At 45.8% G+C, this 15,512-nt stretch overlaps 1 protein-coding gene across 1 annotated transcript in view; it reads left to right on the top strand.

Moving 5' to 3' along the window:
• The window catches only part of VAPB (VAMP associated protein B and C), a 52,687-nt gene extending 38,576 nt beyond the window's left edge, over positions 1-14,111 (top strand). The window contains exons 4-6 of the mRNA XM_027977012.3: positions 2,829-2,909; positions 4,692-4,868; positions 7,168-14,111. Coding sequence (XP_027832813.1) covers positions 2,829-2,909; positions 4,692-4,868; positions 7,168-7,326 — 417 coding nt within the window. The 3' untranslated portion in view covers positions 7,327-14,111. The remainder of the gene's footprint in view (positions 1-2,828; positions 2,910-4,691; positions 4,869-7,167) is intronic.
• Positions 14,112-15,512: the final 1,401 nt, after the last annotated feature.

The raw sequence follows: 15,512 nt of genomic DNA, 5'->3' as shown, positions 1-15,512 counted from the left end.
AGCGTCCACGGACTTTGGTCGCCATGGGGACAGAGCACCACAGCCAGTCCCCTGTATTGATTTTTCTAGAAGATGATGATAATGGCAGTTCTACCCCCAGCCTTTTACACTCGTGAATAAATCAGCAGACATCCTGGTGCTGTGAGCGAGAGTCACAGGATACTGATAGACCCCTAATATCCACAGCCCAGGAAGGACAGACTGTCTAGTCCTCACAGTTTGGAAAAGAAGGGCAGGACTGCCTCAACATACTCACCACTTTCCAGATCATCAGCTGAAACTTAGAGACTGGAGTCGTCCGAGGAATGCCTACAAATTCGAGTTAGCTAGGATTCACACTAGGTTTTTTTTTTTCTCTTTCGAAGTTTTATTTGAACAGCCTACCTTCAGGCCCCTGTGTGACCACACAGCCATTTCTTTCAGTCTTAGAAAAGCATAGCCGACCACCTTCATGCTTATGTAACACGTGGGCAGGAGGTGAGCGGTAAAGGAGACATTTGAGGTTTCGCAGAGAAGTGAAACAGACAAGAAGTTTCACAGACAAGTGAGGCTTCACAGAGACCAGCAATCTTAGGCTTTGTGTCCACATTCCTTCTCATAGAAATCATTACTGATACAGTCACTACCTTCACTTCCTGGAACATGGTGTGTCGCTTCATGTTACTCTGTGTGAGCAAAAGAATGTATGGCAGATGCACAGCGTGGACTCCGGAATGTGTCCTGTTTGGCTTTGCTGCATGGCTTGGTGCAAGAGCATGGCCTTGGGTGTCTTGGGTGTGAAGCTGACTCTGCCTTTTACTAACATTGTGGCCTTGGGCAGTTTTCATTAACTCTCTTGAGGGTTTGGTCATGTGTAAAATGGGGGAAAAAACCTAGTTCCCAGGGCTGTTGTGGGATTAAATGTGCTATGTGTAGAGCACGAGGCAGAGTGTCTGGCAGCTGTCTTATCTGAGTGCTGCTGTAGGCCAGGCCTCAGGATACAATAAAAGTGAATTTTACTTTCTTTCATGATAATGTTCATAACAATTAAAAAATGAAATGTACTTTGTTAGAAATCTGAGATACATACAAACAAGCAAGAATAAAACTATGTGACCTGTAGTCACATAGTTTTTTATACTAGACCCAACCACTGTTAGTGAGAGAGCCTGGTGGTTTTTCTTTACTTTAAAATATTATTCTTCATATTTTTGATGTACTGAAAGTTGAAAAAACAGTAGTGCCTACTCGTCTAACCTTTACTAAGATTCACCTTTTAACAATTTGCCACGTTTGCTTCTTTTCTGTCCTAAACTTTGTTTTTTGCTGAGTTCCCTGACTGTTCATGAAACTTCACCATCCCTGAATGCATTGTAACAAGGGCAGGTTCTTTCATAGACTCAGCTCTGTTAAGTAGCCTGTCACTCATGGCTAAGAGGCTTAACGTTAATTCAGTAATGTGCTTAAAAGAGAAACTCATATTGGCATTTCCCAGTTCAAGAAATGGCCTTTTGTTGTTCTTCTACTGGTGCACACTCATCCTGTTTACAGTCCAGACCAGGTGCCTTGGAGAATGTCCCACATTCTGGATTTATCAAATTATCCCCTCATGACTAAATTCAGGTTCGGTATTTTTGGGTTTTTTTGCAAGGCAGTGTCCTGTGGGCATCATGTCCCTCCTTTGGTGACATCAGGTCTGATTACTTGGTTAGGGTGGTGACTGCCACCTCTGTCCAGTGCAGAGCACATCTGCCCCGCGGTTAAGGGGTAACCTCTGACACTCAGAGCAGTCAGATCCTCGAAGATCACTGAACTTCCTGCCTGCCAGCAGTCTTTCACTCGGTGACTTTTAGCATGCTGAGATGACCCTTGCCTGAAGTTCTCACGATACACGCACAGGCACATGTATCTGTGCACACACGTGTGTGTGTACAGAGGAACAGACTTAAAATACTGCTTGCAGTTTCTCCATTTATTTTCTGTGAATTTTCCCCATGTAATTAAACAGTCTTCAGTATCCCTTGAATGGCATGCTGTTCCATGACTGTGCCCACCATGGCTTACTTTGGCATTCCTGTTTTGCTTGACACAGATTATTTCCCTTTTTTGACTTTTGGTACCTGTTGCTCTCTCTGCCTCTTGCATGGTTCTGGGGCCAGGGTGGGGGGATTTGTTCCTTTTGCTGTATCACCTTCTTGCTGTGCTGGTTTATTCTATAATTCTCAGAACATCTGGGATTCCTGTTCTCCTCTGCCAAAACGAGGAGCAGTAAGCCAGGAGTGCCTCCTCCCAGAACATGGATTTAGTCAGGAACGTGTTCCTCCCAGCAGGCTGAGGGAGTGGGGTTCAGCCCAGACAGTAGGGGTCACAGAGAGTGGCCTTCCCATTCCCATGCCCTGCTGGTAGTTGGCAGTGTTCTAAAATCACCTCCAAGTAGTATGGGCTTCCGCTTAGAAAGACATGCCCTGCTAAGTAAGTTGTATTTTCTTAAGGAGAGCCCAGATGTCCTTAGGCCATCCGGATGCAGGCTAGAAGACTCCTCTGGGTCCAGTGATGGTCTTCTCTGTCCTGTGTGCTTTTCACAGCCTGGTGACAGGAGCTCTGGTGGACACAGAGGAGTCAGGCAGCACGACTGGGGCTGGTGAAGAATAATCAATATTCAGGGGAGCTGGTGTATTTAATCTTGTCACGTTAAAAATATTGAAATCTCAGCAGACTTAAGTTCTTTATTTGATGTACATCAGGGCTTTCTCATTAAGCGTATTTTTCTGAAATTGTCAGTTATAGGAAGAAAATCATTCTTCTAGCAGCTTTATAATATCCTGATTATTGAATTTAAATTGTTTTAGTGGAAGGAGGCAAAACCGGAAGACCTTATGGATTCAAAACTTAGATGTGTGTTTGAATTGCCAGCAGAAAATGATAAACCAGTAAGTATGTTTATAGTTAACAATAATTGAATGTTGCAAGCTGATACTTATTTGCATACCATCTCCTGCAAAACCAAGATTTAAGTTGGCAAATTATTTTCCTTCTTCTGATGTATGAAGAGAAAAATTCGCTGAAGTCAACAAATAAGTGGGCCTTTGTGAAATCTGCCTTTGAAAGATTCACAGAAAGAACTCATTGAAATTTTTTTTGCCTTTGAAAAGCACAACCTGTTGACTGTTGAAATGTCATAAATTCCGAAGAGCTTCTTTGACTTGGGCAAAGTTCTAGGTTGCTATTATATTTAACAGTGGGAAAGACGGTGAGCGCTCAGCTCCTCTTGTACAGTGCTGTCTGCAGGCTTCCCTGTCTGCATTTCTCCTGAGCACCAACTCTCCACCTCTTGAACCCCAGATTCTCTTCAGTCAAAATGTGCTTTTAGATGAGGATTTCTCACCCTTAGCCCTGCTGACTTTCGGGCCAGGAGTCCTTCGCTATGGTGCTGTCCTGTGCCTTGCAGGGTGTGTTGTGGCATCCTTGACCTCACCCCAGTAGCATCCCTGGTCGTGATGACCTGAAGCGTCTCTGGATGTTGCCAGGTATGCCCTTCCCGAGGCAGAGTCAGTTCCCGTTGAGAATCACCCTTTTTGCTGCCTGAGCACTGAGGGTAAGGAGTGACTCCCTCCCAGCTGCTGGCTCACTTTTCTCTGTGTGAAACCAAAGCATGAGCCCGGTTGGCATGAACCTCCCTTCACCCTAGTCAAAAAACTTAAACTGTGTTAACACAGTTTAAAACCCATGCAGAGTATTAAACCACCCTGGCTGTTAATAGCTGGTGGTGGGAATAGAAATGTTCAAACTCTCAACGTTATCCATAACAATCTCCAGGAATGCTGATGCTTTGTGTCAAAACTACTTAGCATTTTTTTTCTGCTCACTAATGGACCACCGTCACTATCCCATTTCTTCGAATGATTGGTGGTCTTCGTTCCTTTTTTCCCTTCCCTCTTCCCACAGCATGTTCTGTCAGTTGTGGATAGTTGAGGACTGTATTCTGGCCCCAGCTGTGCTCTTGGAGGTTAGCTCTGTGTGTTGAGGTCTTGCTTGCCAGGGCCTCACTCCTCTCCCCTGGGAGACTAAGGGTAGAGCTCGCTGTTCTCCGTTTGCTGCATGGACCCCCAAGGGCTTCCATGCTTCCCCGGCCCCCACATACTCACTCATCCCCAGTAGGTCTTCAGAGGGGATCACAGCGCAGTCGTGGCTGGGGAAGTGAGGAACACATTGCCTCCCCAGGATGAAATACCATAGACACTGAATTTGTTGCACCTTCATCCCATCGCTGCAGTTGTCTTAAGTTCAGGAGACAAATCACCCTCTGGGTTACGTCCCCTCTGGCCTTCTGCCCCCGCCCAGCCAGTTTGGGGGATGTTCGCGTCTTCATAGTGACTTGTGGCTGATGATTCCTGAGCTTGTGCAGCTATGCTCTGCTGATTTTTCATGGCAGGAATTTGATAGTGCAGTGCGCACAGCCCCTTTTCTCTTTCTTTGAAGTATTAGTCTCAGCCGGACTTCATTATTTGCCCTCATCCATAATTTCTGGAGCCCAGTTTTAGATTATGAAGATACTAGGTGATAAAGTGATCTGTTTTAAAAAAATGTGACATTGTACAGTTTGGATGAAACGCTACCCTGGGTGGTGTCTGCTGAGACCTACTTTACTTTGCATGAAGAAGTCCTTTAATACGTGGTTGGTGACACTTGGGCTTTCATTTATTTCTGAACAGCATGATGTAGAAATAAATAAAATTATACCCACAACTACATCAAAGACAGAAACACCAACGGTGTCTAAAGCTCTGAGTTCCTCCTTGGATGACACTGAAGTTAAGAAGGTGATGGAAGAGTGTAAGAGGCTGCAGAGCGAAGTCCAGAGGCTGCGGGAGGAGAACAAGCAGTTCAAGGTAATGGCATTTTGTTTCCTGATCGTCTTCAGGGAATTGGGGCTTTGCTACTATGGTCTTGGGTGAGGAGGTTGATGCAATTTGTGGAGTTGTCTTGTATTTGCACGTTTTTCCTCCAGGCTGAAGTTTCCTAAGGTTCTCAAAACAATCCCTGGACACATGCCTACGTGCATCCCAAAGTAAGAACCAGTGTCCCTTGAGCAGTATTTTTTCAACTATTTAAACTCCTGTCTCCTCATAAAATGACAACAGACAAATAAAAAATCCATTAGTGTAAATTGAAATTAAAAAAACAACAATGGTTATCTTGAGTTCACATTTTCAAGCCCCTTTTCCATCCCCATTGGATGAGAATCTTTTTGAAGAGAGTAAAGACTGACGTGTATTCTGTTTTAAGGCAATCATCATTCTGATTTTTGAATATCCTAAATAGGTCTAGCAGTGGGGTCTCATCCTCTATCAGTATGGTCCGGAGACTGGAGCTGGGATGCTGTCACATCCATGGGGGAGATTACAGGGAACCAGGGGCTCCAGCTTGTGGCCCTGGACCTGGCGAGTGGCCTGGCGCTGGGGGGTGAGGTCGCACTGGTGCTGGAGCGAGGCAGGTGTGCTCCTCTTGGCTTTGGAGGCCTGCGGTAGTGTGGAAATGACCAGCCAAACTTGGACTCACTGTGTAACTTTGTCCATCACAGCGGCTTCTGGCCTCTGTTTGCAAGACCCTGTTAAGGCCCTTCCAGTGTTGAAAGTATGCCTTTCATACACAGGGTTAAAGAGAGTGTTTCTGAACATCTGATTGTAGGATCTTTTGTTGCAGCTTAAGTCTTGAGGCTGATCTGTTCTTTTCATCTTGATCATGTCCCCAGCCACCATAGACTGTCACTCCCTGACTGCGTAGCACCAGGTACACACCATAAATTCACTGCAGGTGACTCTTCCTTCTGTTACTCTGATGAGGTAGGAGACATGGGGGGCCAACGGGGTTTAGAAAGTGGCATCCTTGTCTTTCTCTGCAGTAATCATGCTTTGCCTCATTCAGTGACTGCTGTTGGTATGGAGTAAATTATGAGGCTGACACTCTACTTTTGGCTAAAAGTCTAAGATACGCCTAAAGCTTCTTCTTGAATGTATTTCTCTTCTTTGCCATTTAAAGTGATAAATAGGTGGAAATAGCTTCTATATAAACCCAATAAAATAAATGCTGTACTTTGCTGTGCCCATTTTTTTTTTTTTTGAAGTTAATCGAATAGCACCAGTCATTTATCAGCATGCAGCAATATTGGCCATGCCCCTCAAGCAAAGTGTCTTTAAAATATTATCAGACCAGTCTTGACATTAGAAGATTCTTTATCTTGCCAAACAAGGATTTCTTGTTTTGTGTTGTTTCATACTTTCATTTGGCCACACATTTGCTAAGACCCTCCTGTGTGCCCAGCACTGTGGGATACAGACGTGGGTGGTCCCTGCCCTTAAAATAAGCCCCAGGGTAGCCGGGGAGACACAAATACTGAACCAGTCCCACAGAGGTGGCCATGAGTGTTGTGAGGGGTGGGCTTAAGGTGCTGGCTGCCTCTTGTCATCAGATCTGTCAGACACTTGATTAGTGTGAACGAACTGAAGGAGAAGAGAAGAAAGTGCAGCTGTTGTGGAGGGTGTCAGGGGTGGATTGAGGGTAATTAGAACAGGAAGGCCTTGATGCATGCCCTATTTGGGCTTGTGAAGAAAGGAAAAGTGTCGATTCTCACAGGTCTGTGTAGGTGGGGAAAATGTCCAAGTTATCTTCATGTGTATGAAAAAGATTGTTTCTTCTTTGGTAGAAATTCCATGCATTAAGTAGAAAATATTTGAGACGTGTATATCCAGTTCAGTTATACTTTGATATTACAGACATCCCATTTTCAGTCCAGCAGTCTCCGTGTAACTCACCAAGTATCAACCATGGACAGAGCTCTACATTTAAAAGCATGCAGGTCCCCTACTCGGTCATTTCTTGGGATTCTTTTCTGTGAAGAACTTTTTTCTATAAATCTCAGAGAAACGCATTAGTGCCCTGCTCAAACAAAGGGACCAGCAGCACTGTGGTGGATGCTTGGAAGAAGAGGGGCCTCAAGCCAGTCTCTTCTGTAGGCTGTTTCTCCATTTGCAAAATGAGGAGGTGGGGACCATTTCGTGTGATGGAGTCAGGGCATAACTCCCTGCCCACCCCCCCCCCCCCAGCCCCCGCCAAACCGCGGCTAAGCTGTACTGCTGCCTTCCACTTCTGGTGCTTTGGACTGTCTTTGAAACGTGTTTGCTCCCCTAGGAGGAAGATGGACTTCGGATGAGGAAGACAGTGCAGAGCAACAGCCCCGCTCCCGCGTCAGCCGCGGCTGGGAAGGAGGAGGGCCTGAGCACCCGGCTGCTGGCGCTCGTCGTCCTCTTCTTTATCGTTGGCGTGATCATAGGGAAGATCGCCTTGTAGAGGCAGCATGCGAGACGGGGATTGGATTGATGGGGCCGCCATAGTGTGGGATTTAAATTTATCATAACCATGTGTAAAGAGAAATTAATGTATGATGACATCTCACAGGTCTTGCCTTTAAATTACCCCTTCCCGCTTGTGTGCATCTGCGTGCACACACGCACACACACACACACAAATAGAACATAATATAACAATCTTTTAGAAAGTTTAAAACGCATAGTAAATGATTGGGGCAAAGAGTGAACCTTATTAATGACAAGGGAAACCATGATTAAATGGTAATGGCATGTTGTAAATGTCATTTTAAGCGTCTGTAGCCTTGGTCCACGTTGCTGGATTTCCTCTCTGCAAACATGACACTCTTCCCTGTCTGTTGGTGCTGGCCTCTGGGAAGCTGGAGCCTACCCTGTCGATGTCCTTCCCCGCGCCACTCACTCACTGCAGGCAGCTTCTCCACGATCACCCTGGCTGCCAGTTGCTGGGGACTGATGAACAGGGCCTGAAGGCACCAAGAACGGCGCTGTGCTCATCAGCAGTGGGGAGTGTGTGTTGCTGATTGACCCAACGCTCTGGAAGTCAAAGTCATTGAATGCTGTTCTCTTCAAGGGACCAAGCTAGATAACTATTGGTTCATGTAGTGAGATTGAATTATTATTCAGAGATGTTTAATGCATATTTAACTTATATAATGTATTTCATCTCATGTCTTCTGTCACAAGATTATAATTAATTCTGTGGCCTAAAACCCACCTGTGCTACCTAACACCATGGAGTGAAGCTGGCATTGCTGCCGAGGGTTCAGGGCTGTGTGCGTGTGCACACACACACACACGGAGGGGTGCTCATGGCAACGTTGGAGAACAACTGCCAGGAAATGTTTTCTGTGTAGATAAGTAATAGGCACCATGGGGAGAGGACTCAGTAGCGGCAGTCAGCTCGAGGCCACTGTCTAGGGGAAAGAGTAGCCAGTTCCTGTGCTGTCTTTCTCTGCTCCTCACCACCACCCACACTTCAGCACCCATGCCCCAGTGTAGTCCTGGCTTTCCCAGGCAGCCCTGACTTGGAATCAGGGCGAGAGAGGCAGGCAGCAGAGGGGCCGGGGAGAGGGAGCCAGCTAGGCAGGGCCGGGGCGTGGGGGTGGTGCGGGAGGGGCTTTGAGAGGAACTTTGGATGAGCCGTCAAGTAGTGATGGAGAGCTTGACTGTGAATTAATTTTATGCCGTAAAAGACCAATCCAGTTCTGTTTGACTATGTAGCATCTTAAAAAGAAAAAAAAAAAATAAAGCCCCCCAATTAAGAAATCTTTTGTCATTTTGTCACTTTTGCTAAGTGGGTGGGGGTACTTACTATTTTTATCATTATTATTTTGTCATTGAAAGCTTGATTTAAAAATGACCCCTATTTAAAAATAAAAATGACCCAATGTATGAGAAATACATATGTTTACATGCTGAGCACTCTCGGTAAACATTGAAGAGACCTAGTTCCCAATCACAGACCCATCGCGTGAAGCTGTGGAAGCCCGGCCAGCAGTTGTGAGTTCGTCTCCAGTGTCTATTCCGTGTGGATCCAGGTACTTAAGAAAAGGGGTGAGAAGACTGAGCAGGGAAGTGTGTGCGTCCTGCCAGTTCCTGTTAAGTGTAGCAGTTGGAGCAGGTTAATCTTCCTGTGATAAACCTGCTGCAGCTCCTGGCCTCGAAAGGGCAGTGACGTGGAGGGCCTCACATCATGCCTGGGACTTCCCAGGTGTCTCAGTGGCAAAGAACCTGCCTGCCAGTGCAGGAGGATGGGTTTGATCCTTGGGTCAGGGAGATCCCCTGGAGGAGGAAATGGCTCCCCACTCCAGTTTCTTGCCTGGAGAATCCCATGGACATAGGAGCCTGGCTGGCTGCAGTCCATGGGGTCTCGGATATGACTGAGCACGCACAAATAGTGCCTGTGGATGTAGCGCAGTCCCATTTCCTTAGAGCAGGAGTCCGAAGACTTTTCCTTCAAGGAGGTTGCCGTGTGTGCCAATAAAACTTTATTCACAAGAACAGCTGCTGGGATCTGGCCCGTGAGACAGTTTTGCTGGTGCCTGTATCAAGTGTCTTACGTTCTCAAAAAGAGTGCCCTGGGGCGCCTGTGTTTCAGGTGTTTGAAAATTGCTTAGTATTTTGTGCACATCTAGAAAAAAGAAATCCGTGTCTCAGAGGATGTGGGCTATTTGTGTGTAGCTAAAAATCAAAATTTAAAATCCAAGGTTGTCTTTTCAAACTATTCATCTCATTAAACCTCTTGCCGTTTTAGGGGTTAGGACTTGGTGAACACCTGTTAGTTTGTTGAACTTTCTGATTGAGTGGAAGAAGGGAACCCCCGCCAGGGAGAGAAGGGTAGTGATGCGAAGGTGGGTGACCCCCCACCTCATGTCACTGACCCTGGTCAGGGAAGAGCATGTCAGGAGAGGAAAACGTGTGTGGAGCAGCTGCTGCTTTGGTTCATGATTTTAAGAGCCAGGGACACTCATGATCTTGAACCTGGAAGAGTGTGCACATTTGGGGTTTCTTTTCTGGAAATTGAGAGTGAGGCAGGTAGATGGTGGTCCTGCCCGTAGACTATTCTGTCCTGAGCTGGTGAGTCAAGTCACTGGAATAAACTGGGTTGGAACAGGCTAGGTTGAAGCTGGTTAGAGTGTCGGCTGGGAAGGGAGGCTAGGCAGGCACGGTCAGACGGCTCCGGTGCCTACAGCCCTAGTCACTGCTCATAGCACCTGTGAGGGCAGTGCCCTCCCTGGTTTAGAAATAGCCACCCCTGAGCTCACAGATACAAAAGAGACTGCAAGCAGCAACAGAGTCCTATAAATTTTTATTGACTGACAATTGATAATTTAGGCTCCCTTGGCACCATACAGAACACCTCTTAAAGACCAGCAGGCTGTGTTATTTGTAGGCATGAGGACCTGGCTTTCTTTTTTTTTTTTTCTCCTCCTCGTTTGCATGTTTTCCTTCTCTCTGGTCTTCTAAACTGCTGGCAGCAGCGGTAATAAATACTGATAAAATCAAAATTGATTTTTACCAGTGGACAGTTTATGTCTAGAGAGACAGCTTATACCTACATGACACAGAAGGGGGAAAAAAATGAAGAACCTCCAGTGATCCGTGAAAACCTAAACGCTTTCAAACAAATCCCAGGAAAAGAATTGCTATTGGAAAGTATCGCTACTGGACTTGCAGGCTGTGTTGAGTCAGATATAACTGAATGCAGTGATAGCTCACAGCTAAATAACCTTTCAAATTAATTTGCAAACAAGCTGTGTGTGTGTGTAGCATATATACCATATGTAAGTAGCTTAACATTTTTCAAATGGTGTCTTTTTTTTGCACACAAAAGTATATTTGCAAACTCAGAATCCACGCCAATATAGAATGCCGTTTATCATTTTCAGTTCCTTCTCTAAAGAACTGGCTCATTTACAAGTTTTTGTTTACAGTTTGTGAAATCGTTGATAAAAAGAAAAAAATACCGAGAGAGGTGGATGTGGACTTGAAAGTCACCTTGAACACTTGAGTAACATCAGCATTGGCAGGTGGAGAGGCCCCTGCACCCCCTGTTGGTGATGGCAGTTCACTGACGCATGTCTCACTGGGGCCCTGGGGCAGGAGCGGCTTGTCTCCTGGCCCCTTCCTGTTGAGGCTGTGGGGCTGGAGCAGGAGGAGCCCTAAGGAATACATTAACTCACCAGAGTTCCCTCTCAGGAGACCTTGCGCAGTGAACCTTGGGTGGCAGTCGCCAGTGCTGAGATGTGAGCAGGAATGGGGTTGTGTTCAGGAGGTCCGCCACGCTGCTTAAGACGGATAACTCCAGCTGGGCGAGCAGGTCCCACAAGACCAGAAAAGGCACTCGGGACCCCCTGTACCCCATGAGAAGTGGGGTCCCTCAGAGTTCCCAGCCTGGTTGGATTTGGAGAAAACTCTTTTTTAAAAGCCTTCTTCCAGAGCTTCTCTGATAGTAACCTTGCAAGGAAAGTCGCTGTTGTTAGGATGCCCTCCCCACCCTGTGCAGAGCATTTCCTCTATGCTCATTCATTGACTCAATCCTCATGACAACTGTGATATATTGGGGAGCAAGGGTTCTGTTTTGCACAAGAGGAAATGAAGCCTCCAGGAGGTTAAACAGGGCAACTTAGAACCTCTAGTTTGGAACGAATTTAGTCTGGGAAGCCGCCTGCGAGGGCCTAAATCTCTTAAGACGCTGTTTCAGCTTCAGAAACCCCTCAGAGGGGCAGTAAGAAAGGCCTCGGTGAGTTAGCGGGGGCCCATCTCCACAATGCGGGCCCTTTATGCACCTTGTCTGTGTTTGCCTTCATCCCTTCTGCGGTTGGTTTTACATACAAAGTAGACAGAGTCAGGAATCTCATTCAGATGCTTCTTTATTTTTCTTTTGGAAACTAAACACACTTCAGACAGTGAAGAAACGTGCATTTTCCATTTTCTCATTGCCTGAAGATCTCTGCGTGACGCTCCTGGGGAATGAATTTGGGGGCTTGAGAGAGAAAATAACTAGTCTGTCTCACAAGGTGATGATGAGGCTTTCCGTGGAGGCTTTACATAACTTGTAAGTGAAATGTGAAGCAAAAAACCAGCATTATAAACTGGCATCACAGAAGGGGCCTGCTGGGGATTACAGCAGCACAGCCACTGGTCCCAGACCCTTCCGGGAAATCACTGAAGGGGGGCCCGCCACAGCAGACCCCACTAAAGCACGTCAGCTGACAGGCAGGCTGAGGAGGCTGTGGAATTGCATCCCCAGCAAGATAAATTCACTAACTCACTTCCTCCTGCGTCTGAATCTTCGTCAGCCACATACCTGGTACACATGAGACTCGGCCTCCAGGAACGCCAGGGTGCACAAGGTCCCCCACCCCCGAGTCGGCAGACCCGACCTCCCTCTGTTCACTGTAACCCCACCGTGAAAAGTAGATTTCACTTTTATCATCATTAGAGAGGTATTTTGAAAAACTTAGAAGACAGGAACACACATAAACAGTTGTGTATAATAGTTAAAAGTGAAGCTGGTAGAGGTGGGTGAGCAGTTGTCTCAATGACTATAATGATTTTAGGTATTCTTAATGGAAATAACTCATTAGAAAACGTCTGCACCCAATCAGTAGGGAGGAAAGAAAGAACTCGCAACAGAAATAAAGCTATTATCATCTAACTTGCCATAAATACTTGCAATTATAATACCTGGGAATGTTGCCATGATATGGATTGCTTTGATTAAAAGATGTCAGTTGAATAAAACAGTATGGTGGGGTAATATGAATAGTCTGCTGCTGCTGAATAAATACTGATGTTTATTTTTAGACCAGAAAACATCGATCCTCTGACAATGCCCTGTTACAGTTACTCTATTATACCACAGGGTGGATGTGTTTAATCCTCGGGCTCAGGGATGTGGGGGCAGGACAGGTGCTGGCTTCCTGTCCTGCCCACCTCTGCATCCTGAGCCAAGGGAGCTTGGCCCTGGCTTCCGCAGGTGCGGCTCTAGCCCCAGAGGGTTTTGTTTCACTGAGGCCCAACAAGTCTGGCCAGAACAGAAAAGGTTACATTATTTGTTCATTGCCCTTCAGCAACTGCCGACTAAGGGAGACAAATCAGATATCTTAACACGATTTCATTAAGGCTTAGTGCTAACAAGAATGCATAGTTTTTGTGATTTCAGATAATAAATTAGCGTGCGTGTTTCCCACATTGACTCGACATTTTTCCACGTAATACAGAAAGGTCTGGTTCTTTCTATGAGCTGGGCGCCTGCATTGCCATCTTTCCTTTGTATTTTAGAAGTAAACTGAATTCATCTGTGAGCCTCTAGTGCAGCATTCATTTAAAAATATCTTTTTTTCCATTGATAATTTTCTTTGGATTCAAAGGTCAGAGTTTATTGTCTGTCCTACTGACACTGTGTGCACGAGAACTGCTGCTTGCTTTTCACCACCCCCTCATTCAGCAAACATCGGTCAGTTTACCTTCTCAGTGTCAGAGCCTGAATGAGATGCTGAGAAACTACTCAACAGGAATGATTGTCTTTTTGTGTTTTTCATTCGTAAGCAGCCTCAGTGAACTGACTCACTCTTCTACGTACAGAGAAAAACGCAAAATGCATTTGGTTCTTATTTCTCTTACTAGCGTTTCCTTTTTTAAAAAACACAATTTATAAGCTGCTGCCATTTGGAACTTCTTAGAAGAAACTCAAAATGATCTATTTTTATTTAAATGTTCCCTTCACCTCCTCTCTTTGAGAAAAGTAGTAGTTTCAGTAACACATGCTGTTCTTTCCATAGTTTATATCTCATTCCCTGTCTTGAAAAAAAAGATCTCTGCAGTTTGTGATGAGGGTTTTTATTCTGACTTCAATATATGTTAACATTTTGGGCATTGAATATTCTAAGACATGTCTTAGAATGCTTTCATTTTCATCGTTTTTTTCTTTTAATGTATTTTAAGTTGTATGACCTGTTTTGACCTGGAGTGCATTTAAAAAGTTGATGTAGGAGAGGACTCTTTACCATGGTACGTGTTGGTTATCTGATATGTAATAAATTCATGGTTTCATGGCTGATTTTCCACCTTCCAGAGGGAAGTGGGGGCGGGGGCTTCTGCAGTGTCCAGATCAGAGGAGCCATTCACAGCATGTTCTCACATGTTCCATGTTAGCCTGATGAAACCTGCCCTGCCGAGGCATGAACTTTCCATACTAGCCGTCTCCGTGTTATGTTCAATAAATTCTGTGCTCTGAATGTATTTGAAGGATGCTTCAGTGTAAAATTATTTGGAATGGATGGCCTAAGAGCATTTAGCCGTGCTTTAGACCAGATACTAGAGCCCATCACTAGCTCTCTTACTGTTCCTTGGGAACACAAAATTGGTTTAAATGAACAATCAGATATTTTGTGCCCGAAATCAGCCTTACAGAACGACTTAGGTCAACCTGCTTATTCTACTGATGAGGAAACTTTTGCCCAGAGAGCTTCAGCATGGGGACCAGGCCTGCATCCCTGTGTTTTCCTGTCAGGGGAGGTGTTTGTTGTTGACTTACTGATTACTCACTGGTGTAAACTTCCTCCAAGCCCACACACTGGGGTGGTGTTGGTCTTTTAAGCCGTGGCAGATAGTCTCCATCTTCCAGTGTTTTCATGTTAAAATATTAATGAAAACATTTTGACCTCTTTGGAGGAAGTTACACATGCCAACGGGAAGGCTTCATGCAAGAGCGAAGGGTAGACAGCTCCTCTTCAGTGTCCTCCAGTCCCAAACCCACTTCCCTTCTCCCCAGGCTCCCCACACTCCATTTCCTGTTCAGCTCTCCCCAGAGATGCCCTCTGTGTGCTGCTGTGTGTGCAGAGCCCTTGTGTTTTCTTACACACAAGCAGCAGCACACACTCCCCTCCCTGTCCTGAGCGCTACTTTATAGTGCATCTTAGAGATCATTTCGTGGCCACACACATCTGAATGGCTCCGTGGGTCTCCCCTGGGTGATTTTTCTCAACCAGCCTTCTGAGAGGTGCACCTAAGTCATTTCTAGTTTCGCTGCTGCAAACACAGCTGCAGCAAATGCTCCTGTAAGTGAGCTGAAATATCAGGAGAGAGTTCCTGAAAGAGACTTGGGAAAGGGCATTGTGTGCGTGCATAGTCACTTAGTTGTATCCGACTCTGTGACCCCATGGACTGTAGCCTGCCAGGCTCCTTTGTCCATGGGATTCTCCAGGGAAGAATACTGGAGTAGGTTGCCATTTCCTCCTCCAGGAAATCTTCCTGACCCAGGGATAGAACCCGCATCTCCAGCATCTCATGCATTGGCAGGCAGATTCTTTTACCTCTGTGCCACTTGGGAAGCCCCACAGGAAAAGATGCCTGCGTGTAAAATTTGACCCCGTGACTCCACATCTTACAGAGGACGTGGGGGCATGTGGCCCCAGAACTGCCTCCTTTCCTCCTGTTTCTTCACCAGCATCTTGCCTCGCTCATCTTTTTGATCTTTGCTCATCGGAAGCATGCACTTGGTTTCCCAGTTTTAATCTGGGATTTCTGTGTGTGAGGTTGAGCAGCTTTTCATTGGGTAAAGGATCAGCAGTGACATTGAAAGGCATACCACACAAGGGGCTGATGACAGAATGACAAAAATGAAGATGCTAAGGACACATT

This window comes from Ovis aries, chromosome 13, assembly GCF_016772045.2.
Source record: "Ovis aries strain OAR_USU_Benz2616 breed Rambouillet chromosome 13, ARS-UI_Ramb_v3.0, whole genome shotgun sequence".
Lineage (NCBI taxonomy): Eukaryota > Metazoa > Chordata > Mammalia > Artiodactyla > Bovidae > Ovis > Ovis aries.
Note: the sequence above shows the minus strand (reverse complement) of the source record. Positions and strands in the feature narration are given on the sequence as shown.